At 39.9% G+C, this 15,320-nt stretch overlaps 1 protein-coding gene across 1 annotated transcript in view; it reads left to right on the forward strand.

Moving 5' to 3' along the window:
• Positions 1-15,320, forward strand: part of NUBPL (NUBP iron-sulfur cluster assembly factor, mitochondrial) — a 78,649-nt gene continuing 63,329 nt past the window's right edge. Inside the window, exons 1-3 of the mRNA XM_062494833.1 lie at positions 1-141; positions 1,109-1,256; positions 6,286-6,320. Of these exons, the coding sequence (XP_062350817.1) occupies positions 1-141; positions 1,109-1,256; positions 6,286-6,320 (324 nt within the window). The remainder of the gene's footprint in view (positions 142-1,108; positions 1,257-6,285; positions 6,321-15,320) is intronic.

Below are 15,320 nucleotides of genomic sequence, written 5' to 3' on the forward strand. Positions count from 1 at the left end.
ATGGGAGGTCCTGCCTGGCGCTGGGCGCTGCACGCCGCCCGCCTCCTGCCCGGCGCCGGCGGCGGGAGGGCTCCGGCGGCGCGGCGGGGCGGCCCGGGCTGCGCGCCCGCCGCTTGCGCCGCTCCGTGCGCCGGCTCCGCGGTGAGTGAGACGGGAGCTGCGCCGCGGCCGCCGGGGCGGGGGCGGAACGGGGCGGGCGAGGGCCGGGCTGTGCTTGCGGGGTGCCGAGGGGGCGGCAGGCGGGGCGGTCTGGCCGTGCGCGGGTGCTCTGACAGTGGGCAGCGTCCTGCGGCAGCCGGTTCAGCAGCAGCGTCCCTGCGGGAGGGGATGCGGTCGCCGCAGGCGTTGGCGGCGGGGCCGGCTCGGGGCAGTGGCGGGCCGGGAGAGGAAGATGTTACCCGGGCTCGCGTGAGCTCCGTGGGAGCAGTGCACGGCGCTGAGCGCAGTGGCGGTACTGTTGTGGCAGCCGGGAGCAGGCGGGACGCTGCCTGCGGGGATGCTCGGCTGGGCTGGGCTGGGCTGCTCCGCTCCGTCCTTCCACCCGTGGGACCCCGCGTGTGGCTCTTCTTCAGCAGGAGCAGCGGACTGGGCGCGCTCCAGCGCACCCGCACCCTTGCGGTGCCTGTGGCGCGGTCCGGACAGGGACAGCGCTCGGACAGCCCTGTCCGGCAGTGCCTGCCCTCAGCACACCGGGTTCCTGCTCCTTCGCTCTTGCTGTGTTTGTTGTGCCTGAAACAACTGTAGCGGAAGGACCGCCAAGTCTAGTCTGTTTCATAAAGCTTCCGACTTCTAAGCAGTGTTTTGGTTTATTTCAGCACTTTTTTTTTCTTAAGTGTTTTTGGTCTTAACCTTATTTTTTTAAGTCTTTGTCAAAAAAAACCACAAAAACCAACAACAAAAACAAACGTGTGACTGGCACTATTTTACATTGGCCCAGTCCTTGCCTGCTTGTGGATCAGACTCCCTTTGGGAGCGCCCCTGTACAGAATGTTTCTCTAGACAAGTAGTGACAATTTCTCAGTGTGCAGGTAGGTTTCTTCCAGTCAGGTTTCTCTGTGAAAACTGAAGGTTGGTGCACATGCGTTCACTTGCTTTTTGGTTTTGTCAGTCCTCAAGCTCTGGGGATGAGGCTCTGAGGGACAGACGTGCTCGGATCCTGTCACGAGGGCTGCCAAAGCAGAAACCTATAGAAGGAGTTAAGCAGGTGGTGGTTGTGGCTTCTGGAAAAGGGGGAGTTGGAAAATCAACAACAGCAGGTAAGGTTTCTTTTTTTTTTTAATAATTACCTTTGTACTTTTTCTATTTTTTTTGTATGGAATATTAGATGCTTATGTCATTACCTTGTAATTGGGTACCATAACACTTCCATTTGTCTCTGTGAAGTCCCATTCCAGCCCCTGAGAATCTATTTAGTTACAGAAATCTTGGCTTTAAGTTAGGTGTGAGTTGAGCTTTGAAATCCTATCTTTGTAATAGTACAGTACGGTCCTGAGAGAGTGGGACATTTTAAGAGATTATGTAGGCTGAGATGAAGGGGGTCATATGCTAGTGCAGTGAGAGTTTTCCTCCTTCCCTGGCCACTTAGATGTGCCTATACAGTACCCTTCTGTAGAGGATACTAATATTTAGAAAGTTTCAAGATCAGGATGCTGTTCACTTTTCTCAACTACTTATGTTGGTTTTTTATAAAGAAAAGGTGAAACAGTACTTAAAAACCACATAAATTGATCAGAGCCTTATGGAGCGCCTTGAACTCTTCTCTCAACTTCACCATTAGGTGTTGAATTAATTTTCTATAATTTTTTCTCTACCACCTGTTCCTAGGTGGTAGAATAGGATAGTACATGGGTTATCAGCACTGTAGAAATTGACTTGAACTTAATCAAATAGCAGAGTGGAAAAATACTTGTTGTGCCAACAAATGTGATGGCCTTCTTACAGTGGTGGTAGGTGAGGGAAGAGTGACTAGTGTCATTGACCTGGACTTCTGCAAAGCATTTGGCACTGTCCAGCAAGACATCCTGGTCTCTGAACTGGAGAGACTGGGAGTTGATGGATGGACCACTTGGTAGATTAGGGATTGGCTGGATGGCTGCATTTAATCCAGGTCTGGGTCTCCCACCATAAGAAGGACCTGTGAGAGTGTGTCCAACAAGATGATCAGAGGGCTGGAGCCCCTCTGCTGTGAAGACAGGCTGAGAGGGTTGGGGTTGTTTAGCCTGGAGGAGAGAAGGCTTTGGGAAGACTAATCTTAGAGAACAGTTCCAGTATTTAAAGGGGGCTTACAAAAGGGAAGGACTCTTAACTTTTTATGTGGGCAGATGGGACAAGGGTGAATATTTCTAAATTAAAGTGGAGAGGTATAGATTAGGTACTAGGAAGAAATTCTATACTGTGAGGGTGGTGAAGCACTGGAACAGGTTGCCCAGACAAGGGGAAGTTGTCCTGTCCCTGGAAGTGTTCAAAGCCAGGTTAGATGGGGATTTGCACAACCTTGTACAGTCAAAGGTGTCCCTGTCCATGGCAAGAGTTTGGAGCTGGGGCATCCTTAGGGTCCCTTCCATCCCAAACTATTCTATGATTCTATAAACTTCTTTGAAAAGGTCTCTGTAAAGTGTTAGAAATTTGTTTAAAGATCTTAGCATCTAGACTGGAGAAGAGTCATCCTTTAGTTGAAGGATGTCTGCTGTTCATCTCTGTGTGTTGTGAATAACACACTGATATAGAACTTAATGTATCATTTTGGGGTTTATATTTCAGCCATGCTTGAAACAGACTGATTGTCTAATGATTTCTAGAACAGACTAACATGAGTGTTTTAATTCTTAATATTGAGAAAGAAATTTATGTCGTTTATTACAATGAGGATAAATTTCATGGTTCAGATGAACAATTGAATTTCAGATAACTTATATAAACAGAAATATTGCATGGTGTCACTACTGAATTATGTACTTAAAATTATTCTTACTTGAGGTTTGTGGGGAGCGTGTTTGGTGACAATTCTGCTGATGCATTTGAGAGCAGGAATTGAAAAGAAAGGATGCTAGTAAGCACCTTTGTTTCCTAAAGCATGACAGAAAATATAATTAGTCGTGTGTATGTCAGAAGGCCTGTCAGAGCTTTTTATTTTGTTATTTTTCCTCCAGTATAGTTGTGTTTCAGTTGCTCTGCATGTCCATTTCAGGGAAAGAGTATCTGCATTCTGGTCGAGCTTGTCAGGGTCATTCCCTAACCTGCTGAGTAACTCATTCTGTTTGTTGCACATGGCTTTCGTGTTGTAGTCTCTGTTGCTTCCAATGCTTTTTGGTCTTCTGAAATCACTGTAGTCAACAGTTAGAAGAAAGTACGTTACCAAAACAACAATGCATGTTTAAATACTTTGTTTTTTGTTGCTTCTATTTGCCTAATATGTTGCTTTGTTTGTTTGCTGTGTTCCCTGTCACTTTCCTGTCAAAGTTCTGTCTTTTAATGGCATCCGTCTATATTTACTACATCTGTCCAAGGTCTGGGGATTTTTGGTGGTTGTTTTTTGGTTTTTCCTTTTTATTTTTGTTTTAAATTCTTTTCCCTTTTTGCACTACCATAAAGATGAGAGCACTGAAGAAAATTGATCCTGGTGTGCAAAGAAGTCCAAAAGCAGTCTTTAAAGAGGGGAAATTACTAATTTGTGGAAAATCTTACTGTTTTCAACTGTGGAAATAGAACAAAATTAAAGGCTGGTGTTCTTGCTCACATTCTGCTAATCCTGATATTTGAGGAGAATACAAAAACTGACTACATGGACCTTCAGACATTTTTAATAAAGACTAAGAGGCTGAGATTTTTCAGTATTGTTCAGGGAAGCTGATATGTTTGACCATGTGTTGTATCTCAGTCTTATTAACTGTGTTTTAACTGCCTGCTTTTATTCTGCATGTAGGATATGCTATTATTGAAACTTTTGATTTTGGGCCTTCCTTATATGCTAAAATATTCTCATAAACTCTGTTTCTCAATGGTACTTACATTGAGAGGTATTGATAGGTATTGAATTGTAGGTATTGAAAGTTTCCTTCCAAAGTTCATCTAAATTATCTATAGGTATTTCACTGATGATGTGTATTAGCCATGTCAGATACAGACACACAGCTGGATCTTTACCTGTCTGATTTGGACCAAGAAGTTTTCTTTGTATTGTTAGCTGAGCGTTCAGAGAGCAGCTGTGCTGTTTATTCCCGGGACCAGTTTGGATTAGAGAGCTGGAAGTTACAAACTAATAAACCTTCCCAGACTTGTACTGATTTCAAGAGGGCTAGAGTCATAGAATCACAAATTGTGCTTGTTTGGAAGGGACCCACAAGGATCATCAGGTCCCACTCCTGGCCCTGCACAAGACCCCAAGAGTCACATCAAGTTCCTGAGAGCGTTGTCCAAAAGCTTCTTGGACTCTGTCAGGGTGGTGCTGTGACCACCACTTCTGAGTGAGAGTCTCTTTTTCCTAATATCCAACCTTTCTCCTGACTTGGCTTCATGCCATTGAAGCTGTGTCAGTGGGGGTTTGGAGGTTTAGTTTAGATGAGACTAGCTAGAGGTTTAGGTTGGATTAGACAAACTCTGATCTCCCTGTGCATCATTCCTTATACTGGTTGGCAGGTTTAACATGGGTGGAGAAACCTTAGTGGCTTTTCTTGAGCCTGCTGTGATGTTGTATAGAATTTCTGTCATGTATTGCCTTAATGTCCTGCACTCCTGGTTATGGGAGCTTAATTAGGGCCAGTATGAATGTTCAGGCTCAGATTAGGTCCTATTCTGCATGTTTGTGCCCTCTTGGAACTGACAGTAATTCAAAAACAAGGGAATGTCAGATTTAGCTGGGATTCAAAATGAGTTGTTCAGCTAGATACCCAGCTCAAAACCCAGCTCATAGGTTTACATGCTATGGTGTTTCCACTGTCTCCCTTCTTTCCCCTCAGTAGTCAAATATCCCTTATTGAAGAGGCATTGTGGACCATACTTTAATTTTCACACATGAAAGCTAAGATGATAGAGGTGTATAGTGATTTTAAGAAAGTCTTTTTCTCCCTTCTTCAGGTTTCAGATGGTGAATTTTCCTCTGATTTGGGGAATGGTTAATTGAGCATCTGTTTAAATATCAAATTGAAGAATAAAATCTACGCTCTTTGTTATCTTAGGAGGAAGGAGGCTGTGTGCCTCTTGGAGAAAGTGGTACAGTTGTCCTTGTTAACCTCCTGCCTGTTTTGTTTGAAGAAATTTAGCTTTCTTGGCTTTAAGTTCTTCAAGACAGGAATCTGGCACCCCAGCTTCTTCTCAGAACTTTTGTGTTTTTCCAGTAGAGCAAGGCTGATTGCAGCTTACCTTTCTTGGAAGAGTGACACACAGCAACGTGTAAAGGAAACAAAAGATACTACCCAAGAAAGGGTTGTGTGTGTTGGATTTTTTTATCGCGTTTTGTTTTTTTTTCTTCTAAAACATGTAACTTTTTGGATTATAAAAATTACCATTTGTTTGCACTGAAGCTTCTAGGTTTCCCAACATAACTGAAGCTGTTGAGCCATTAAGGATACCATTTGCACATGCTATTTATTTATGAGTGTTAAGTACTGATCGAAATGTAAAAGCTTAAACAAATGGTCTTTTTAGTTGCTTCATCTCTTTTTGTGTGTGTATTTTTTTTTAAAGATGCTTTCAGGTAGATGTGACTTTGTTTTCTGAATTAAAAATCAAGTGAAAAGCATGCATTACGCCTTCCTCCAGAAAATATCTCTATTCAGTATATCAGAAATCAAAAAAAGGGATACAATAATCTTTATGGTCACTTGTTTTAATAGTTTATGTCACTGCTTACCTAATTTGTAGTTTTATGAAAGAACACTAGAGAGTGTGGTGAAGGTTACTGATGGTAGGGTTAATTTAGTTTTATAGTATGATGTCCACTTTCAAAAGTTGTACTTCCAGAAGTTTTTCTTAATGTTATCCTTTGGCAAAATACTGAGACTGTATTTTTATTTTGCAGTGTCCTGTAGAAACTGAAAGTGCAAGGTTTTGCAGATAAGCTGGAGTTTGTTTGGTGGTTAACAAACACAGACTGAAGTGTAGGTGCTGCTGCCACTTAAACTGCAAATGTTGTAGAGATGCAAGAAGCTGAGAACCAAGATGGTGATGTTATTATTAAATAAATGTGATGTATTTATATTTTCTTGTTAGCAGTGATAACATTCTTAATATTTAGGAATTAAGTTTTCCTGCACTTAATATTTTTGTTTTTCCTCTTCTTTCTTACAGTAAATATAGCCCTTGCCCTAGCAGCAAATGATTCGGTAGGTGAGCATTTAATTATCAGCCTTAATGTGAAATGTGTCATAAATAAAACTGTTACTACTGCGGGTAGTCACATATATTTAATATAATTAATGTTTTTATTTAGTTAATTTTGAATTTGTTTTTGATGGGCTTTTGAGTTTCTGTCAGTTTGTTTATATTTTATCAGTACCATGAATAACTTAGTAGATCTCATGCTACTTCTGGGTTTGGCTCTGTCCTTTCTCTGGTGTGTCACTGAGTTGAACTGCAGTTCTGGAAGGATGTGCAGATGTCATTGAGAATGCTTCTGCTGGTTGGAGACAATAAATAATTAAATTCTATCACTTCAGAACACTGACTTGAAAAAATTGGAGTTAGTGCTGAATAGTGTCCAAAACATTTTTAATAGCTCCACAGATTTACTGTTTCTGGAGAAAATATATATAAAAATACTTTATAAACAGCTAAGGCAAAAAAGAAAATCTCAAAAACTATATATCTTCCCTAAAGCACGGAAATGCAATTTTTGAGTGATTTCCCAGGTAGGTATTACTAAAACTGTTGCCTGGACTATAAATAGATGGTAGGAATTGTTCCAGACTAAAAACTGCAGGTGTTCATCATAGCCACCTGCTGCTGTAGACTGGGAGTAGTTCCATTGTGCACATTATTGCCACACAGATAAACTCAGAAGCAAGCCTCGTTTGCCATGGGAGGGTGTATAATGCAGGCTTTGTACTCATAAAACATTAAAGACAAAATATCCTCAAGTACTTTAATTAGGCAAATATAGCATCTTCTTCTTGTAAAAGAGAAGTAAAACAAAAAAACAACAGGTAAAAGGAGTGAGGACTACATGCAATCTGCAAGCATTCTGGAGGAATTTTGTGAAAGATTTAAAAATATTTCCATTAACTCCCTCACGCTTAATAAGAGGAGTGTTTAAAGCTGTTATATGAAATATGTACTGTTTGTGATGGCATCTGATCTTGTTATTTCACAGTCTTTAATTCTGTGTTTTAAATAGGCTGTTGGAATAATTGGATCTCAGGAAAAAATCTGTCATCTTGTAAAGCAAAACTGCTTAAATGGTTCCTACTAATCAATTTTAAAACATGGCATTTGCTCTAATACTTTTGCAAAACAAGTATCAGTCTGCAATGTGATCTGTGTTGTGGGATGGTTGTTGAGTAGCTCCATGGAAACCATGCCAACCAATTGCACATAACTTTCTGTACCAGCTTTTGAGATGGTGTCTGATACTTCTCAAACATGCAGTTTTATGCATAGAAAGAAATAGAAGTTCCAATAAAATAATTCTGACATACACAAGTTTTGGGATTATGCCCTTTATTAGGAATTTTGATGTTAAAATTATGTGGCAGCACGTCAAGTTGGAGGCTAGCATCTGGTGGATGTTAATCAATGAAGAGCAGCTGAAACTGATTAAATAGCTGTGAATTGTGTGAACTGGTGCTCACAGGTTAGCAAGCTGTTACTGTGGTGAAATTGTGCATTGATGTAGTTACAAATTAGAAAGTATGAAATTAAGGTGGATTAAATAAACAACTGTCTTGTTTGTTCGTGCATTAATATATTTTTTCCTTCTGTGGTTTATTGTCCTTAAGATAATGATGACATGCATCATATTTACGTTTAACCTTTGGGCTTGAAGTTGCTGGTTTGTTCATTTATGTGCTCACACTGATTTCAGTTCATTAATTTTGTGAGATAAGGTTTTGAAATGAGAATTTTCTTCCAGGCTGGAACTGTCCAGTGCTCTGAATTCTAGAAATCATTGCAATTTTCGGTTTTGTAATGATGAATGAAGTAAATAAGGAGGTTGTTTTTCAGAGTCCATTGGTGCCTCCTGTTGTATTTTATAGTGCATTTCTTTGTCCTCAGGTATGCAGCAATAGTTGTCTTTATTTTACCTCTAGTAACTACTGATTGTGCCTCACCTTGCCATGGTTTTTCTTTCCTTCATTGCTATTGTAAGTTCATCTCTTTCAGAAGTAATAGTCATGATTGTTGGTAGACCAGCACTTCAGGAGGCCCCTGCAACTTCATTAACAGTCCTTATGTCTCTTACAAACAAAATACAAATTTCTAGAAACTGATCTTCAACTTGGTGTACTGCTTAAAGGAGAAAAGAAAGGATTTGTGGAGAGAAATAGGTCACTATGACTAGAAAGGTCTGTGTTACAAGTTCTATCCTTGTAACTGGTGTTCTTTTTCTAAGATAAAACAGGTTACAGACTATTGAAAACAACTGTTTTCTGGTGAGTGAGAGCTGTGAAAGATGCTGTCCTCTCAGAGGAGTTTGGATTAGAGTAGGTTCTTGCTGCTTTCAGTAACAGCTGTGACATCTTATTGTTGTTTGGTGTATTATAAGTTAGAAGATTAACAGTCAAAGTGTAAAGGATTTTTGTCCTCTTGATGAAAGAAAACATCCTTCTATCTTTTAAAAAATCGACACTGTGTAGTTGAAAAAACAAAACAAAAACCCCACTGTTTCTACTGATACATGTATTTTAAATCTTTAACATGGAAGCTTTTTCAGTTATTGTAGTTCTGAAATACTGTATTGTATTCTGAAATACTAAGGCATCAACAGAGCCTTGGACATTGTCGCGGTTGCACAGTGCTGTTGGCAGAGCTGGGATTAGAACCTTAGAGTTCAAAGTCTTGCATGCTGGTGCTCAGTCTGCTTTGCATATTTTCACCTCATGGTTACAGAGTAAATAATTCAAGACAGAAGTTCATTTAGATGCCTAGATACCATGTCCAGGACAGAGTAGGTTTTTTTTTTTTCCTTTTTGTTGGTTGGTTGATTTTGTTTTTTGATTCAGAGCCAAGGAAGACAAGCAGGGCAGCTCTTACTCCTTCCTAGAATGTTAAGTTTTTTGGTACCCTGGGTTACCTGCTGTAGATGGATTAGTTAAGAAATATATAAGCTCTTGGGTCTGCAACAAGGCCTATAAATCTATACAGTGTTCTTTTTGTGTTAAAAAATAACTTAAAGTTTTACCCTTGTGTCCTATTGTTAATTGCTTGCTTAGTTTGACAGCTGATTCCTTTCATTCTCTTGATGTACCAGCAGTCAGTTGTGCTCCCCTAGGAGCACTTGGGTGGAATTTCTGGGTTTTTTGCCAGGACAATTCATATTCAGACTAGAATGACTATGAAAGCTGCCTGGCCAGAGACAATTTATTATAGTAGAAACAAGTTGAATTAATAGATGGCAGCAATAATAGGGTAGGGATTGCTTGTTTATGAACAGAGTATTTTAGTGAGCAAACACCAGCTGTGCATGACTAAGGATGGCACAAATCCAGTTGGGAGGCTGCATGCTTGTGCCGTCACTGTGAGGCAAGCTCCCCAGTCAGATTTCCTTCGGCTCGCCTTTTCGTTCGGGAAGATTTACATTTGCACTATACGACGGAATGTGTTTGGTTTTTTTTTGGTTTTTTTTTTTTTTTTTTTTTTTTTTGAGCTGTGAAGGACGGAGGAGCGAGAAGTAAAACCGTACGGACCAAGTTAGCCTGTACGGCTTCTGCCTGCAGCAGCGGGGACACGTGGTGAAGGGCAGCAGTTTTCCGCACTGTGGCGTAGCCCGGCGCCAGGGGGTGACTGGGTGGTGCGGAACGGGACCGAGGTGCGGCCCGCCCGAGGGGCGCTGTTGGTGCGGGGGGCGCATCTCGCCGTTCTCCCGAGCGCCGCCCGCGGGCCGGCAGGGGGCGCTGCGGGCGGGGAGGGCTCGCTCCAGGCCCCGATGGTCCCGGCGCGCCGCGCCCGCTCTGCCGCTGGAGCCGGGAATCGGGAATGCCCGGTTAGTCGCTTACGGCACGGTACTGCTGTACGCAGCAGCCGGCTCTGCCTGTGAGCTCGCTGCTGTGATAATACCGCTCCCATTTCTTCAAACCGCGTGTTTAATCGAAACCCGTGGATTTTGAAGTTTCAAAAAACTCAAAAGCCCCCCTAGCTTGCTTTCTTACTTACGTTCCAGTTGGTTTTTGTTTTCTTAAAATATATGTTTGGCTCGTGTAATTAAACCATTTGTCCGTAGGATAATAGCTGACTGCCGCGTTCATAGGTGGCTTTGCAATGCATATAGATTTCCTGATGGTAAAGGAAAAAATTCCATGTGGGAAAACAAGTCAATTTAAAAGAATTTAGACAATAATGGGATCCTTCACTGAGTAATCATACCATGAAGACAAGTTTTGACATGTTTTGGACTTTTCCTATGCAACTTTTCTAATTGTTTGTAGGCATCTTTAAACTTATCTTTGACTCTGTCACATGCACAATAAGAAGACTTAAATCATTGTAGCTGAGGTCTTTGTGCTTGTTTCTTAATGCTGAAAAGTTTCAGTGAACCTGGAGATACCAGTTAGAATTGATTTGCTTTATTTGCAATGATAACTTAGCTTCTAGATCAATTTAAAAAATGAGATAATAAAACTTAAAAAATTAAGCTGTTTTTCAAAGAAAAAATGAACAAAAATATTTTAGCCCAGACCTCCTAAAATATATTATTTGAGTTAGATAACTATATGCTTAATTTGAAGAAAATTTACTCTTTGTTTTGTTTGTTTGTTCATTTTGAAGTTAAATACCTGTATCCTTAGTCTTCAAGTCATTGAAAGCCCAGTGCAGATACCAGAGACACTGATGTGAAAGGTGGGCCCTTTTTTATAATAATTTGACACGCTGTGAAAGTGAAGAGGCATCTTGTAGAGATGTGATAATGCTGGGGATTCTGTTTTGGTAATTTATTTTTCAAATGGTTCTGTATTTTTTTTTTTTTTTTCAGCAGGATGGATAATGGGCAGAAAGGCCAAACAAGGTTGAATTACTGGTACGCAATTGTTAAGAATATTGAGTAGGAGCTAGTGCAGGCTGGAAAAGAAGTGCTGGAGAAGTCCTGTGGCTGGCAGAAAATTGGAAACACTTCATATAAAGGAAAAGGGCTTTTAAAGTAGCAGCAGACTGTTTAAAGCAAGTTTGCATTTCTAGGATAGAGTGAAGAAACTGCAGTGGTACATTTTTTACTTTAATCCAATTTACAGCTAGGCACTTAAATATTGTGCAGCTGAAAGAGTTAGAGAATTAAGGATTAAAAGATGGCTATTCATTGTGTCAGTATGTCAAATGAGGAATCCATAGCCTATCCTGATTTTGAAGTTCCCTTTTGTCCTATGTGTTGCTGCTTGCACTCTGGGATTAGCTCTAAGTCTATAATGACATTAAAAGGGTAAATTGTGAGTCCTGGTGGTGGATTAAGAGTACCAGCTTTAAAGTAACTGGCACCTTCACTTAGCAGAGGTGGAATTTCTGTCTTTGCAATGGACTACAGCTGCTGAATATTGGGAGCATTTCTAGTGTAGGAAATTCTTCACTGCATAGAACAATAACAGCTCATTAACCTGTGCCTTTATCCCTCCCAGGCTAAACACCAGGGAACTCTGGTGGTTGGCAGAGTTTACTTCAAAGTAAAATACTATCTACTAGCATCCAGTGGGGATACATATGCCCTAACAAATATAGGGAAAAGTCTCAGAAAATATGAGCAAAAATGAAATTAATGCTGTCAGAGAGTCTCTGGATGTTTAGCAGTAACATAGGCTGTGTTGATTAACAGCTATTTATAGCAGCTTTTTGTGAACTCTTTATTATCCTTTTTTTCTCTCTGTTGATACGAAGTCTCTAATCAGGTCTGTTCCTCAATAAAGCATTTGGCTACTTGGAAAAAATTAGTATCACCAGATTCTCTGCTGCACGCAGAATTGTGTGGAGTGGTCCTTTGTGATATGCAAATGAAACTAGTTGCATTTGGTTGAAAATTTGTTATTACAAAAGATAAATGATTTCATAGTTAAAATTCCCTGAAAAACAGAAAAGGGAATCTACATAAAGAGAGTGTGGAGAGGGACAAAACTATTCCTAAGGTTCTGCTCAAAGAGCTAAAAGGAGGAAAGATATGGATCATTTTGTCATTAGCATTAATTTATGCCACCTGAACAAGGATTATGTACAGTAACATTTGCCTGCCTAAGAGAACAAACATAATAGCAATTGAATACTTTCTAATCTACATAAGGAAAAGGAGGCAAAATTTATTGGGTTTTTAACATGACCTCTGCCAGGAGTTTGGCTTTTAACAACTTCTTTTTAGTTTTTTCCCCCAAAAGAATTACAACTAAGTTCAGAGCTTGAAAATCATTAATTTAGAATACTGGTGTCTTGCAAATCTCTTATTACTCGCAAGGCAGTGTCCAGGTTCAAGGACTAAACTGGAATTTAATTTTGTAGAGAATCTTGCCAGAGAAGGTAAAGGAAAGGATCTTTTTAGTGAGGTTATCTGTGTCTGTAATTTGTACAGTGCACAAAATGAATCTGTAGAATTCTCAGGGATACATGCAAGAATATTTCCTTTGTCTACTGATGTAGCATTTAGTTTTCTTGTAGATATAGAATCTGTACCTGGTGACTGTGAAAACTGGATTTTGATTCTTTGTGTAGGTGAGAGAAGTTTCTAAATCAGAATGAAAACTTCTTTGCATTTTAATGGGTTAAGAGCTGAATGAAAACTTCATTGCATTTTAATGGGTTAAGAGCTGCAGTGATTATGTAACATAATACCTCATGAAGACTGTATGTCAGAAATCTTTAGAGAGGTCTGATGGGCAAAGTAAAATTTTGCTGAGAAGATAGTGACAGCAAAGTAGAAAGAATTACTTAGTCAATGATGTAAAAGTAGAAGATGAAGGGGACTTACAGTATTCTTTATTCTGTAAAATGTTCGTGTTCTTGAGGTCACCAGTGATCAATGAGACGATGACAGTACCAGTACTGCAGAAACAGGAAATCCTAGCAATAGTTAGCCTATGCTAGAGACTGTTTGCCTACAGTGGGGGAACCTTAAAAGCATTGATAAGGTAAATGTGAACATTTGTAAGTTTTTAAGTATAGCTTTTGCTGACATGGGAGTACTTCTGTATTTTCATGTGCTGACAATAGGTTTATTTCTAATTTCATGGTCTCTGCCTGATGGAGTTTTGATAAGGATCTTACGCTGCGTGAATAGGTCAATGATACTGCATGTGTTTGTATATTTTTTCAAGGTCGCTTCCAGTGATGTGGTTAAATCATATGGGAATGGTTACATTGTCACTTGTATCTTTAGAGCTTAAGCTGCAGAATTTGCAGTAAGGCAACAAAAAAAATAAGGTCTCTAGAAAATACTTTCCAAGTGTAGTAACTTGAAGATTGATTCAAACTTGCTTTCACAGCTGGGCAGATGAAAGGAAAAGGACAAATGTTAACTTGAGAACAGCTGTTTTGAACTTGGTTATTGCTATGCCATCTGAAGAGATGGAATGCTATTTGTTTAATAGCACAGGAGAGAACTATGTTTATAAGGAGAAAATACAGCTATAAGGAGATGGTGGAGTTACATTTTCTGGATCCTTTTCCTGCCAGAGTGCCAAGGGATGCTATAGCAGTGTGATGTGCTGTGCTCTCAAAAGCACTTAGTAGCAGGGAGACTTCTACGTGCTTGGGTGTGCTTTAAGTATTGCATTTCTGTCTGTGTAATACGTATTATTTAAGAAAAAAGTGATGCACTATTGGTGTGAGAAGTATATGCATATCAAAATAATGTCAGGGGATATAAGAGGACTCTTAGAGCTTTTTCCCCTCCTTCTTTTTACCTATTGCCTTTTTGGTCGTGCTTTTGAGTCCCCATAATCTACTCCTTCTGCCCAGATGTTTTTTTTTTTACATCTTGTGTGATGTTATATATGTTTTCTTAGGATTTGTTTTAATGCATCAGTGCATTGAAGGATGTGCTGTTTTTTATGAGGTGTGGGTTGTATGGGGAGAAAAACCAATTTATTAAAATTTAATTTTTTAATTTTTGTAACTCATGCATCTGGATTATATTTCACCCAGCATGATATGTATCTGGTAATTCTGATTGAAAGTTTCATGTGGTAGCATCCAGGTGTATGCATATTATTTCTTCTCTTAGGGATTTAAAACATTGTAAATGCTGGAAGAAATGATCTGGACTGTACTGTGCGTGTCTTACAAAATCCCTTGGTTGCTGCCATAATATTTTTCTGATATAATTAAACCTTGAGTAAAGGGTTATTGGCATTCTAGGGATGCTTACATGCTGCAAAAGTGGGGATAGTTGGGAGGAAGAAAACCACAGCGTGTTGGGCTAATGCTTTGTGTATAAGCTGCTGCTTCTAGGCAGTGTGAACGCTACTTACCTAACATGTTGAATTGCTTGGTGAAGAAAAACCCCCTGCCTTAGGCTATTTGAAGTGAGGTTCTGACAGTGATTTCAAGATTTCTGAAAGACCATTTTCCTATAATCCTGTAAAAAGCACTTTGCTTACAGGAACACTTGTGCTTTTGTTAACATGAGTCGTAGAAACTTGAGAATCTGTTAATTATTCTTCTGTTTGAAGACAACTATTTTATTTAGCCATATCCATGAACAAAAATGATGCATTTCAGAAACAGGCACTTTTCTTACCTTTGAAGAAGTGTGTAAGTTTTTTAGAGAAACGGTCAGGTTGATTGTTTTAGCTTGGTAATTTCAAGTAGTAGCTGAATTTGTAAAGTCCTCTAGGATGCTTTTCTCCAGTGTGGATGTTTTTATTCTTTATTTCAGGAAATTCTGTACGCTTAGGTTGGATAATGGAGATATAGTAGATGCAGTGCTGCTGACTCCTAGGAATATGTAGTGGTGAATACCTGATTATGTCCAGGAGGTCACAAAGTCATTCTAATTCATTTAAGTCATCTTCAGTGCTTAGTCACTTTGGGCTGAAAGTGAAACTCTGGTGAGTTGTGAGATAGTTGAAGTCAATCAATAGTCACAATCCGTGCATGAGGGGGAAAACCCTCAAAAATTCAGGGCAGGAATGTCATCAGATTTAAAACACTATGCAAGATTTTCAGCAAAAAAAATTGCTTGTTTTCATTTGGGTAGGAAT

The sequence above is a fragment of the Cinclus cinclus genome, chromosome 6 (assembly GCF_963662255.1).
Source record: "Cinclus cinclus chromosome 6, bCinCin1.1, whole genome shotgun sequence".
Taxonomy (NCBI): Eukaryota; Metazoa; Chordata; class Aves; order Passeriformes; family Cinclidae; genus Cinclus; species Cinclus cinclus.